At 47.4% G+C, this 13,746-nt stretch overlaps 1 protein-coding gene across 1 annotated transcript in view; it reads left to right on the plus strand.

Annotated features, from left to right (window-relative positions):
* Positions 1-13,746, plus strand: part of CACNA1H (calcium channel, voltage-dependent, T type, alpha 1H subunit) — a gene marked incomplete at both ends in the record, with an annotated part of 76,733 nt that overhangs the window by 35,596 nt on the left and 27,391 nt on the right. The window contains 10 exons of the mRNA XM_010087057.1: positions 1,182-1,390; positions 3,022-3,456; positions 4,162-4,262; positions 4,679-4,802; positions 4,943-5,011; positions 5,121-5,305; positions 7,443-7,569; positions 8,167-8,292; positions 8,814-8,903; positions 9,681-9,894. Coding sequence (XP_010085359.1) covers positions 1,182-1,390; positions 3,022-3,456; positions 4,162-4,262; positions 4,679-4,802; positions 4,943-5,011; positions 5,121-5,305; positions 7,443-7,569; positions 8,167-8,292; positions 8,814-8,903; positions 9,681-9,894 — 1,680 coding nt within the window. The remainder of the gene's footprint in view (positions 1-1,181; positions 1,391-3,021; positions 3,457-4,161; positions 4,263-4,678; positions 4,803-4,942; positions 5,012-5,120; positions 5,306-7,442; positions 7,570-8,166; positions 8,293-8,813; positions 8,904-9,680; positions 9,895-13,746) is intronic.

Consider the following 13,746-nt stretch of genomic DNA (forward strand, 5'->3'; position numbering starts at 1 on the left):
CCACATTGTACTGGTGTGCTATAAACATGGAATAGCAGGTGACAGCCAGACAGGGGACAGGGGATCACGTATTTTAACAGGGTGAATAGCATGATGGCAAACAGGAGGCAGTTTAGTTTCTCTCTACTTTGATTCTCGGTTTGGACTCTTGTTAGAATTCGTTTAAATGCTTCTAAACAAGGATTTGTTTCAGCTAAGGGAATGATACTGATTGTGGTGAGCAGATGGAATTCAGCAGAGGAGAGGGCAGAAATAATTTGTTGGGGAAGCTGAGGCAGAGCTGGATCCCAGCAAGGTGATGGAGCTGCTCAGTCTGCAGGTGAAGAAACAAATTCCAAACAGCAAGTGATACAATGAATGTCCACTGCAAATGGCTGGCAAGGAACCCACACCTTAAATTTCCTTTGCACTGACTATTTGCTGAGCAGCTTCAAATAATAAGAGAGTTCTAGGGGAAAGAAATACTGTCAACCCTTCTGAGGTAATACAGGAGTAGAAAACAGGGCTGAACTTGCCATCAGTCAAAGTTCATGAGTAATTGTATGTCTCCATAAGCCTCACAGGTGCCAACCGGTGACTAAAGAGCATAAGGACATTAACAATTCTATTGCAATGCCATTGGTCTGTAAACAGACACACTGGCAAGAGGACCCTCTATTGCAGATTAGCAAATTTGGAGCTGGATCTTCCACCCCTCCAAGTGAATGGCAATGTTCCCACAGACTTCTGTGGTGCAGATCAGGTATTTGTGTGCAAGCCAGCAACAAACAGACGATACAATAGAAGCACGCTGCATTGCAAAAGCAGCCAGTGGAAGAAAAACCGCAGGGGTAATGCCCTCGCTTGGATTTCTCACTGCAGCCTTGTACTTCTTTCCTGCTGGTCACGGATGCTCCCATCCTTCCCTCTCCTTAAGACTGATTCTGCAGTTATTAAACCAGGACCCACAAAGCCCAGTAAAACGGGAGCTAGTTCAAATTTAGTTTTGTGTTTGAAATCAGGCTTGTGGTTTTGAGTATTGCAATGACATTTGCCATATGCCTTTCAACATGCTGATCTTATTTGCCCACAACATTTCTTCTCCATTTAGCAGAGTTCTAAGAAGACTCAAGGTGCAATGTCCATTTTGAGGAGTGATTGCTGTAGCTGAGCTTTCACCTCGTATTCTCTCTCCTCCCCAGAGATGAAGATGTACTCACTCGCCGTCACCCCAAACGGACACCTGGAGGGCAGGGGAAGCATGCCACCGCCTATCATCATGCGCACTGCTGCCACGCCAATGCCCACGCCAAAGTGCTCCCCACACATGGATTCAGTGCACACTTTTGTGGAGTCGAGGAGAGGGAGTAACGCGTCGCTAGACCCCTTGAGCTACGATCAGAAGTCCTTGGTAGGTTCCTATTGCTAATGACTCTCCCTCAAGTGCCTGCAAGCAGCACAGATGATATATACGTGTGTGTGCGTGTGCGCACATTGCTGGAAAATGAAAAGGGGGGTGATAGAGGTGGAAAGGCAGGAGGAGGATAGAGGCAAGGGGGAGAAATGAATGGGTGTGGTATGCTGGGGCAGGAGACAACATAACAGTCAAGGGCAGTGAGTATATGAAGCGAGGAGACGGGGATGTACTGGGATTCAGTGTTTTCCTGCCTAGTATGTAATTGGAGGCCCATGCCAAGCCACCTCACTGGAGAGACACAACCTGAGACAAGTCATAAGTTCATGCAGTTGTCCCAGCAAACCCCTCTCAAGAGGAGGAAGCATCTTTTGCCAACCACACTGGCCATTTTGTGGTGTCTTGGAGAAGCTGGCAAGGGTTCCTGTTTCCCCCCACAGTGTTTTAGGGTTGTGTCTTGAATCCACCTTGTGTCAAGGGAAAAGAACCATTTGTCCTTACCAGCACAGCAGCACCATTGGAGGGGAATCAGAGAAAGCAAGATCTGAGCTCACCAGTTGCCACCAAGCACAGCTCGTGGAGCAGAGATGTGGCTGGAGCTGACTGCTTTGGCAACATTTTGCCTGCAACAGGGGAGCGGGAGGGCAGCTCTGTGAAAACAGAGAGAGCAGAGTTAACAGACAAAGTGGATTTCTGCTGCTGCTTATCTGTCCCATTCCTCTGCTCTGTGACTGCAATATCATGTTCAAATCAAGGCAGCAGACCGTGAAGGAACTTCACACAGAGACAGAGCCACTATCCCTTTTGGTAAGCTGCTTAGTCAAGGTAATGCTTTTGAAAAGAAAATAGAGATGACTGTTGTTTGCCTTGGGGTTTCATGGGATTGTGAGTTGCTGGAGAGGGTTGTTCATGCTTTGAATCCTTTCTCTGAGAGCACATCAGTGCCACCAGCCAAGGGAAGATGAAGCAGTTAGAGGAGAGCTGGCCAACGCTGAGTAGGAGGAGGAAGGCCGTTTGCCTCGTTTTGTGCTGGGAGGAAGCCACGGAGGAGAAAGGAGTTCTTCTTCTAGCTTTTCTGTTCTGACCTTAAGTGCTCTCATCCTGGCAACTACCTGCCAGCCAAAGTGCACTGACACACCGATCAGAGCCAGAAATTTGCTGGAAGAGAAACATTCATTCCATCTCCTTATGCAGCAAATTGAAGAGAAAGTAATGCAAATGGGGACACGATTTCCAACAAACACTTGGATGATCCAGGTGCCAGAGCACCTTTGGAAACCCAGTTGTGGGCTAAAGCCACTTGAACCTGAGGAAAGAAAATGCCACTTCAGCAATAGTGTCTTTGGGTAGTGATTTTATGCGCAGTTAATGTTGTGAGGACAGTAGGAAGTCATGCAGCGCAGAGGATTGGTAGCTGTGCTAGAGGGGTAGCTCACAGAGTACCTTCAGTGTGGGCTTGGCTCGGGGCTCGGCTCCCATCTCAAGGCATTGGCATGATGAAATCAGAGCAGTGAGGAAAGCTGGAAGACATGACTTGCAACGAGAAAGGTCTTCCACTCAGGGCAAAATGCCATATCTTTTGGCTTCCTCCTGGAAACAAACCCTCAAATGTCTTTGTCCTCTCTCAGTCCAGCCTCCGCAGTTCCCCTTGCGCCAACTGGGGCACCAGCAGCAACTGGGGAAGCCGACGCTCAAGCTGGAACAGCCTGGGCAGAGCCCCGAGCCTCAAGAAGAAGAACCAGTCAGGAGAAAGGGAGTCCTTACTCTCTGGGGAGGGGAAAGGCAGCACAGACGATGACTCCGATGACGCCAAGTCCAGCACAGTCAGTAGGCCCTCGTTGCACCGCCGGGCAGAGTCCCTGGACTACCGCAGCTCCCTGGATTTGCCTGAGCTGCTGCAGTTGCCCACCATGCGCCACTCGCTCAGTATCAGCCCCATGGCCGTGCTGCCTGCCGAGTACCAAGACTGCAACGGCAAGATGGTTCACGTCCCCAGCGAGTTCTTCCTGCGTGTCGATGGCCATAAGGAGGATGCCATGGACTATGATGATGACATGGAAGATGTGAGTTGAGGGGGGAATTGGGTTCTCACGTGTTACGTGGCTTTTCCGCTCCAAGAAGGCTGATTTAAAATCCATCTTGGAAACATATTACTGCCTAATGGCTGGTGTAGACAACATGAATCCAGATTCGAGGGATGGGCCTCCTCTTCCTAGGTGGTTTGTTTTTGGTTTTTTTTAGCTAATGGGTTGGGCTGTTACATTGCAGTGGTCTTTTGTGAGGTAAAACTGCAAGGGGATGTGCATGTATTTGCCGAGTTTTTGGGCTGGTTGATGTTGTTCCACTGGCCTGGGATGACTCCAAAAATGAGCTGTAGGCACAACAGCTAGCCAATATCTTTGCTCACAAGAGCTGTTTGGCATCTTGAAGGCTTGAAATCCTAGAATGAATGTTTTCTACTTAACTTTTTGGTTGTTTGAGCCCTTTTTGTTTTTGACACAATTTGGATCTCAGAATGATACCTGCCTAGAAGTCTTGCTTTGTCATGTTCATATCTCACTGTACAGCAGCCCCTTTCTTCCATCCCTTTCCTCCCTGTTTTGATGGACAAATGTGACAATGCCTGCCACAGCTCTGTCCCAAAGGCCATGACTGCCTACAGGCGCTATGAAATGCCATGTTCTGCCCCCTTTCACAAAAGGACTGTGAAAGTTGAAGAGGCAGGAAAATAAAAGAGGAAGAAAAGGTGTTTCTTGTTTTCTATCCAGAGTTACTGCTATCGGATTCGCAAAGTCCTGGAGCCCTACAAACCACAGTGGTGCAAGAGTCATGAAGACTGGTCCCTCTACTTGTTTTCCCCACAGAATCGGTAAGAAATCCCAGTGAAATGCCAGCCCACCAGGTTTTTGTGGTAATGGAATCCTACATTTCTAACTAGCCTTCCCTTGAGAAAAATCCCTCTCTGATGCAGAAGCACTGAGAATTTTAGAAATCCAATTCCTGACTTTAAAGTAACTTTTTTGTTACTTGTGGGGAGAATTGTTGCATGGTTCACTCCATGCCTGGCTAGGAGGAAGGGTGGTTTAATCAGCATTAATAACAGCTGTTATTACATCTTGGTTAGTGCATTGATAATGAAGGCTGAAGCTGGTGGAGACACTAGCTCGCCATGGGCTGATGCTGATGGCACAGCTGCTGAAGGCTTTTGAGGATGTGCCATTCAGATGGGAGTCTCTTGCTGACCCAAACATCTGAAAGATATTTTTCTCCGCGCCGTGTCTTCAGGTTCCGAGTGATGTGCCAGAAGGTCATTGCTCACAAAATGTTTGATCACGTGGTGCTGGTCTTCATATTTCTCAACTGCATCACTATAGCGCTGGAGCGACCAGACATAGACCCACACAGCACAGTGAGTACCTGAGGCATTTTCTTCCTTGATCCAGCATCCAGATCTTAATCTTGTCAGGGCAAGACCCTGCAAAAGGAAAGATGTTTGTTTTCCGATGTCTTTAAATAACTTGCCTCTTTTTGTTGTTCCATGTTTTACAGGAAAGGATATTCCTAAGTGTTTCTAATTACATCTTCACTGCAATCTTTGTGGCTGAAATGATGGTTAAGGTAATTACATCTTCATCCCATGGCCCCTAGTGAGTCCTGGCAGAGACCAGAACATGACATAGTTAAGATCTGGGTGAAGATTTAAATGTCTCTCTTTTCCTGGCTGTAGGTGGTAGCTCTTGGCTTTTTCGCTGGGGAGCACACCTATCTGCAGAGCAGCTGGAATGTCCTGGATGGAGTCCTGGTCTTTGTATCTATCATTGACATTATTGTCTCCATGGCATCGGCAGGCGGAGCTAAGATCCTGGGTGTCCTTCGCGTTTTGAGACTTCTGCGGACCTTGAGACCTCTCCGGTACGTTCACCGATAGCATGGCTTGAGTTTTCTTTGTGTTGATAGATCAAGGAGCTTGAAAAAATGCACGTGATCAGTCAAGGTCTTGCTTAATAACACAAAAAGCCGAAACACGGTATGGGTAGAATCATCTTCGGGGAGCTCTTATCTAGTGAAACTGTTTGAAAACAGTGAAATTAGTTATTATGTAATTCATCTTCTCCAGCATGGGAAAGAACGGATGGAGTTTGGAGTGAGAGGTGTTATCGTACTCGGGCAGTTAGTGCAGTGAATGCCTCCTCCACGCTGCATTTTTATCACCGTTTTACAAAACAGTCTGGCTCCTTGTTAAACGGCACAGCCTCACAGTCGTTCCCAAGCAAAGAATTCACGTTGGCTGAGAGAAAATTTGCAATTGAACAGGTGCTGACAATAATTTGATAAGCTCCAGCATCTATACCTGCTCTCCCGTGCCTGCATATCTAACGTTACTGCAAAACAATTTAGCTCTCAGCTAGGAAGAGGAAGGGGAGACGCTTTCAGTATTTGAGAAAAGGAATAAAGAGAATTTGTATTTTGTTTACCATTATGCAATAACAAAGAGCGTTAATGCTTGGGGGATTTTTATCAGCTCAGGGCTCCTGTTCTGTTTCCATCCTGCTTGGCAAGAAGCACAAGCCTTTTTTCATGAAATTTCAGGGGAAATAAGATAGGCATCTCCTGAGACCTGTAGGCTTTCTGATGAAAAGCTGCTCACTTATGAGAGTAATAGGAAGAGGCAATCTTGTTCAGGCTCATGACCACAAGAACAACAGCTATTTGTCTGCTGCTCTGTATTTCCTTAGTGACAAGTAACTTTGTGAGTGTTTCTGTCTCCTCTCTTGCTCTCGTGCTCTGTTCTGCTGGTGGCATTGGGGTCCCCTTGCAGCGTTGGGTCACCCTGGACAAGCCTTGGCCTGGCAGCACCTTGGGGCACCTGCCTGAGACACATCTCCAGGGACAGAAATCAGGGCATGAGTGATTCATAAGTAAATGTAAGGGGGAAAAAAAAGGAATTGGTGTTGGAGAATAACTAGGGCAGATCCTATTAATAGAGAGGAATTCGTCACTTCTAACGATGGCTTCATTTATCACAGCCTCTTCTAGGATTACTCCGGGGACCATTCCTAACACTTTGTAGGTGCAGGTCAGGCTGCCACATTATTTGCTGCTGAACAAGACCCTATTGAAATGCTTTGTCCCTGCAGCATACAGCTCTGCTCTTTTCTCTGGGTTTGGCAGGCATGAAAGCATCGTTAGCTGTGCAAGGACTCATACCCTCTCCCCTCCACAGGCACCTCCTAAAAACAAATCTTTGAAGTTCTTCAATCAAAACACCCACCTTCCCCGAAGAGCCTGCTTGGGCTAGTTACGCTTATGTGTGGAAACACATTTTTCACACACCCGTGGGAGAGCCTTTCTCCAGGCACTCGTACAGGAAAGGAAAACCCTTGTTCTCCATCACACCCAGAAGCTGCTTGGGGCTGTGCTCAGAGCACGCCTGGCCTCTCCCAGCCCCACAGCAAGCAAGCTGCTGCTTCATGGGATGACCCTTGGGCTGTGGAGCTGTTGGTCCTGTCGGCTAAGAGTCAGTTCAAGAACTAATTAGGAAACAAATGGAAATGACTCGGTTTGAAAAGTTGTCACGGGGCCCAGGCCAGTAGGGCAGGGGAGCACTCCCACCTGTAGGAAGAGGACAAGACGTGCTCTCTGGTACCGCTGTGAAGCTGTTCACACGTTGTGTTAGGAAGTAGGCTCCTGCCTGGTGTGTGCCCCTCTGCTTGGGTCTGAAAGACCCCAGAGGGAATCAGCTCTCTGGGATGAGGTACAAATAGTAGTGGGAACCTCTGGGGTATTCTGCCCATAGAGAGTATTCCCTCCTCACTGTCACTAGCGAGCAATTGCCCAACACCCTGTAGGGTATCCTACACTTTTTTAATTCCATCCAATGTGACTGTGAAGGCTCTGGTTGTCCAGATAAGTCACTAATGGTCTCTGAATCCTGTCTGCAGGTAGAGGAGGGTTGTGTTACCTTTACAAGCAGGGGAGGAAAAGCAACCATGTAATAACAGGGCATGCCAAAAAATTAAGAGCTTTATTGTTTTGCCATTTTTTCCAGAGTCATCAGCAGAGCCCCAGGTCTGAAGCTGGTGGTAGAAACCTTGATCTCCTCCTTGAGGCCTATTGGGAATATTGTTCTCATCTGCTGTGCTTTCTTCATTATCTTTGGGATTTTAGGGGTTCAGGTAGAGTATTTCCTTCACCACGGCCATCTGTAAGTGACTGCAAAAGAGAAGCTGTTTTTTCTCACTACATGGGGTTAAGGTGGAAGTAATGAGGTTAAATGTCTCCAAAAGAAGATTTCGGCTCGGTGTTGGGAATGAAGAGCCAGGCCCTAGAAGATATGGTCTGGGGTGGGGTTGGCATCTGCTCATTGAAATGTCCTCAGGATTAGGAGAGCAGAGCTCCCTGATGAACAGCTCAGCACCAGCGAAGCCTGCCTGAGGGGAGGGGAAGGGAAAGCCAAATTCCTAAAATCCCTCCCGGCTCTGCGTGCTAGGATGTAGGGGAGATTGTCATCCTCCCAACAAGACAGGGCAGGTCTGCAGGATCACCTTCCTTCTGTGTCTGAGGCAATACACAACCGTGTCTCGGGGCCTGAAGTTTCACCAGAGGTGTTCTCCTGCCATGTGTGTTAAGACAGGTATCTGAGCTGGAGGGAAAGGAACTTGAACTTGACAAACAGCTCTGCTAAGGGAAAGAAAGATAAAACAGGGGACAGACTTTTCAAAGCTGCTTCTTTTTTTTTTTTTTTTTTTTTTTTGGTTGCTTCTTAAATACAGCTTTTTAAAGGCAAGTTCTACTACTGTGATGGTCCTGATGTGAAAAACATCACTACGAAGACTGACTGCACCAACGCACGTTACAAATGGGTTCGGCGAAAGTACAATTTTGACAATTTGGGACAGGTAAAGTCCTCACTGCATGGATTTTCTGTACCAGTTTTTAATGGATAAGCGCTTAAATGTATTGCTTGCTGATAGTATGGAATCTTTGTCAGTTTTAGTCTCTTGACCTCTGTTATGTTTGCAAATGAAAAAAATAAGGTGCTTTATACTGGCTGAAAAGCAAGAGAGCCAGTCGTAGGAGCTGGGATATATTATTGCTTTTTAAAACCCCATGATGTTGGGCTAGCCTGACATACCGATTCTTAATCATGCTTTGGTGGCCAGAAAGCTTGATGTGTCTGAGCAAAAATCAGCCTATATGTGAGGGAAAAGAAGCATTAATGACCATAGTTTGCTCACTTTTAAACCGGAGAGGGAAATAGGTAAAAGCAAGCCACAATATGTTGCATTTCTCCACCAGCTCCAGAGGATGTGTTATGAGCTGTGGATTGGTTTTGCTGAGCATTGTCTGTTGTTAGTTTCTTTCCTGGGGACTAAAGTGCAAGACCAATCTCTTCTGTCTGTTTGTTCTTTTCTTATAGGCCCTCATGTCCTTGTTTGTCCTGTCCTCCAAAGATGGCTGGGTGAACATCATGTACGATGGTTTGGATGCCGTGGGTATTGACCAACAGGTAAATGTACTTCAGAGTCCAGATGCGTTGCTCTCAGAAGTCTCATTCCTGGGTGACTCTGATGTTTTTGAAGTCCCAGGAAGGAGCAGAGCTTTAGGACCTTCTTGAGGTCGTGTCTGCCCATTGGGCTGCCAAGGTTTTCCATTCTCCGCTGAGTAGCTTTTACAGTGTCTGTGCCCCATGTACAAACACTGATGGGGTTTTTAATCAGAATGATGGTACTTGAGGAGGGCCACATGTGCCAAGCAAACTCGTACAAGATAGGAAACAACTAGGAATGTTGTGAAAGGGACACTCTTAAGTTTGTGTGTTACGTGCCATTTGCAAAGGAAAGGCAACACTAACACTTTGTACTGAATTTTCCCCTACTTCTGAAGATCTCATAACAACTGAGAAACATTAGCCATGAGCCCACATCTCAAAAAAAGAGTAAACTGAAGCCTATCTTTAACTAAAATGATCTCGCAGGTGGGATGATGCACGTCCACTGAGATTTATCTTAAGCTATATAACATAAATGCCAAAATAATCAAATCCTGGAAGGCAACTTACGGAGGCTAGGATGGGTTTTACAACAAAAATAAAATTCTAGTTCAGTGAAAAAGTGAATGAGAGAAAACTGTTTTGGAAAAAAGCTCCTAACTCCTCCCAGCCCTTTCCTCCTCCCCACAGAAGTGTACTGTGCTGTCTTGTTGCTACGGAGTGCCCAATATCTTACACACATCTTGTCTATGCCACTTCTCTTCTCTCTTGTTTTTTAATTCCCCACCTCACCAGCCCATCCAGAACCATAACCCTTGGATGCTTCTCTACTTCATCTCCTTCCTGCTCATCGTCAGCTTCTTCGTGCTCAACATGTTTGTGGGGGTGGTGGTGGAGAACTTTCACAAGTGCCGACAGCACCAGGAGGCGGAGGAGGCCCGGCGTCGGGAGGAGAAGCGGCTGAGACGCTTGGAGAAAAAGCGCAGGAGTAAGGAGATATACCTGTCTGGTCGGTAGACTGCGTTACAAACCAAAATCTTTCTGAGCCCTGCCTGCTCCCAAAGCAAGATTTTAGTTTTCCTTTGGTTTTGTTTCCATGGGATTCAAGAGGTTGTTTTGCTTCCTTACCTCTTTGGCGGTACCTTAAACCTTGGGGCTGCCAACACCCTGGGATTGTCCTCTACAAGCCTGATGTAAAGCATCACCTGTTTACTTGGCTGGGGAGAAAATCCTCCTCCAAGCAGAGTCCTCCATCACTCTCTGCAAGGCAGAGGTGTCCCAAGCACCGGGCGGGAGCTTGCGGTGTGCCTGGGGGATGCAGTGAGTAGACAGCTGCAATGCTTACTGTGTGCGTGGAGGCCAGTCCCGAGGGCAGCCCTGGGGCTTAACGTGCCGCTTGCATCTGATGATGGTGGTGGTGGTGGTTTGATTTTTTAATTCTTTTCTTAGACAAAATAATTGTGATGCTTTTTAGAGTCCTAGCGCATGGCCCCGCATGCCACAAACATGCTGCATGAGGGCATGAACTAACTGACAGCCCTGGGGAGAGGAACGGAGCCCCAGGATGGGGCTGTCCAGAAAATTCTGCTCTGGAAGATGTCCATTACAAGAGATGCTTGCCCCATCACAGGCTGGGGGAGCCCTTCCCTGCTTAGCAGTGTGCTGGGACTCAGGTTGTCCTTGCGAACAGTCTACATGGAAATACTGGAAATGCACGCCTGACTCGGAAGGCAGGCAACTGCATCCCTCGCAGCTCCTCTCCTGCTCTTGTGCTCCTCTTTATCAGACCCCCGGGAGACCTCAGCGCTAAATCTCTGCACCAGGGTCTCCAGAGGGCTTAATGACAGGCTGACCTGACACCACCGTGAAGGCCAAGCCCGTTTCATTTTAGCTGGTTGTGAGTAAAGTAGCTGGGTTAAAATGGAATTGAGACCAAACTAGGCAGCTGCAAAGAGGAGCTGAATCTCTTCGGAGATTTCTAAGAGTTCAAATGCAATTTCATTTCCCTTTTCCCATTTTGGTTTTTGAGTTTGAGTTTCCAGCTAGGATTAGAAGTGGAAATCCTGAAGGCAGCATTTCCAGCACAATAAGAGAAATCAGTTTCAGGCTCTCAAGAGTCCTCCTGCTTGTGCAGTATTTCTACACCAATGTCTGACCCAAGAAGACACTCGGATAAACTCAAAGTTTATGTGCAAAAAAAAAAAAAAAGAAAAGCTTGTTTACAAAGAACATTAAGCATCCTTAGATAAAATAGACTGGGGCACAGGTAAGGAGGGATAGCTTAACTGCAGCTAGTTGCTTTTAATTATGAAGTAAATCTTATTACAAGCCTGTCTGTGGCTCGCTGCTTAGACTCCGAGAAGAGCCAGTCCCTGTCAAAGTGATGGACACTGTCACATTGCCCCTCTCTGTCCAGCTATCCTGAAGGATAGAGTCAAGGAGACATTTCAGACCGCAGACCCAGGCATTGCACAGATGCGGGTTGTAACATTTCACTGAGAGCATGCAAGGAGGAGGACAGCTTTCTGGAGGGTGATCAAGTCCAATATAGCAACTGAGAGGATAAATGTTTGGCCATGTGCTGGGCTTCCAGGAGGTTACCTCAGATCGTCCGGCTCTGAGGTCTCCTACCTGCCTCTGTTCAGCATGGATAGCTTGGCATCCGAATTTGAGTTGTTAGCAAGGTGAAATCAAATATCAGATACACATTTTGGAAGATTACTGTTTATATTTTAATGGATATTTTCCAGTTTAAATGGGAGGAGTTTTCACCTCCTGGAGAATTTAGAAGACAATGGATTTGGTGTAAAAATGTGGCAGACTCAGAAAGATGTGAGATGTGGTTGGTGCCGTGCGTGGAGGAGTGTCTGTGTGCACGTGTGGGCATGGGTGCATTCCACGTGCCCCAACACGGTGTGTCTTGCCCATACGGAGGAGCGGGTGAGAGGCCAGTCCCCACGGGGCAGGACGGGCACAGGAGACGCGGAGGAGCAAGGAGCCCACGTTGGGAACCCTAGCAGAGAGCCCTGCTTTTACTTCAGTTGCCATGTCTAGCATTTGGCCTGAAGAGACCATAAGGGGAGGAAGAATTAGGGCTGTTAACAAGTAAAATCCAGCATAGCTAACAGATGTACTATCTGAGCAACACCAGTCCATCTGGACTCGCCCTGTCTGCCTGGCATCTTGTCTTTGTGTCCTGTCTCCTGTCTGTAATGTCCTCTGTGTGTGTTTCTGTGTATTGAGGTATTTGGGCATCTGTAGGTACCTACACACACAGAAACACACCACTGAGCCATGGTAGGCTTGGGCTTAGACCTGGGTTAAGCCCCAGCTTATCAGTGCCTGGATGGTCCCATCCGAGGGGTACGAATCCCAGGCTCTGCAGGATTTGGATCCTGTGTGCAGAGCTGTGAGCCTGGAGAGGGATTGCTCCGTGGAGGACGCAGCCCTGCAGCAGGACACAGCTCCTTCATCAGAACCCACGCAGGTGGGATGGAGAATCACCACATGCCTGTTTTGGGGGTGCTTCTCAGGCCTTGCAGGAGCCTGGCAGGAAGGTCCCTCTCAGCCCACATCTCTGCTGTCAGACAGCACAGCGTACTTTTTCACGGGAAGGTAAAAATTCCAGAGAAACTAGAATGTTTTTCTAACGCAGTCACTACCTCCATCCACTGTATCTACTATGTAAATAAGGGTAGTGTAATTTAATAATCCTGCAGCTCCTAACCTTTTATTGAGGTTCTCAGAAGACACAGACTGAAACCAGCCTCCCCAGATTAAAGTTTTTAATTAAAACCACATGGATCGGCTTGATCTCCTCTGCGTGCGGGATATGGGGCCACATCCAACCCTCCCGTATCTGCCGTGAAGCCAGCAGCCGCTGGCCCGCAGAGGAGAGCAATGTCAGGTCAAACACAGGCGGTACCCTGGGCTTCAAAGGCTGCAAGTGGGGTCTGGGTGATGCTCTGTGCCGAAAGCAGTGCAGGCAACGCTGGAAAAGCTGGAAATGCCTGACACAGCCCTGGGGAGGCCCTGTCTGGGGAGCAGAGAGTGCCTTTGAGTAGTGTCACAAAGTCATTGTTCCCCAGAAAGACTCCAAAAACTGAGAACTCAGAGAAGGCGAGTGCTTTTTCCTGATTTCCACACCGTACGAGAGGAGCATGGCCACAGCCGTGTTTCTCCAAGGAGTTTCCCAACACAGAGCTGAGCGTCTGGACATTGTAGGAGGAAGAGGCCAGTTTTATTTTAAGACCCAGCAGAGAAGCCTTTCAAAGCACTGACTGTAAGCCGTTCTCTCTAGGGGTGAGCAATCATGGGCAGCACAGAGTGGTATTTAATTTAGTCCATCCTCTCGATGCCACAACCATCTCTGTATCCAGCAGAAACATTTGAGCTGTAACTAGAATTTTGGGCATTGCATAGCTGAGTGTTTAGTATTTCCATCTAGGGAATTATCAAACCATCTTGCTTATTTTTCCAGGCAGCTGCAGGTACAGAGCTACTCTGTGCCAAGCGTGCACATAAACCCATCAGGGCTTTCTAATGTTTCATGCAGAGGAGAATAATGGAGAAGCTGTAGCTAGCAATTGTAATGCCAACCAAAATGCTTTTAAGCTAGGAGACAGTGCTTCATTAATTTTCATGTCAGCAGAATCACAAGCAAAGGAGTTTAAATTCTCTGCAGAGAGGTGAGATCCAAGTATTAGCTAACATCTAGGAGTGGGGGCAAGAAAGGACTGTGGTTTTCCTTTTGCATATATTTGATGGTTTCTCCTTTCCCTTCTGCATCTCTACCAATTCAAACTCAGCTGCAGCTGAAGGGATACTTCTCTGTGTTTGCTATAAGTCTGGTAGTTGGGTG

The sequence above is a fragment of the Pterocles gutturalis genome, unplaced genomic scaffold (genome assembly GCF_000699245.1).
Source record: "Pterocles gutturalis isolate BGI_N339 unplaced genomic scaffold, ASM69924v1 scaffold40436, whole genome shotgun sequence".
Taxonomy (NCBI): Eukaryota; Metazoa; Chordata; class Aves; order Pterocliformes; family Pteroclidae; genus Pterocles; species Pterocles gutturalis.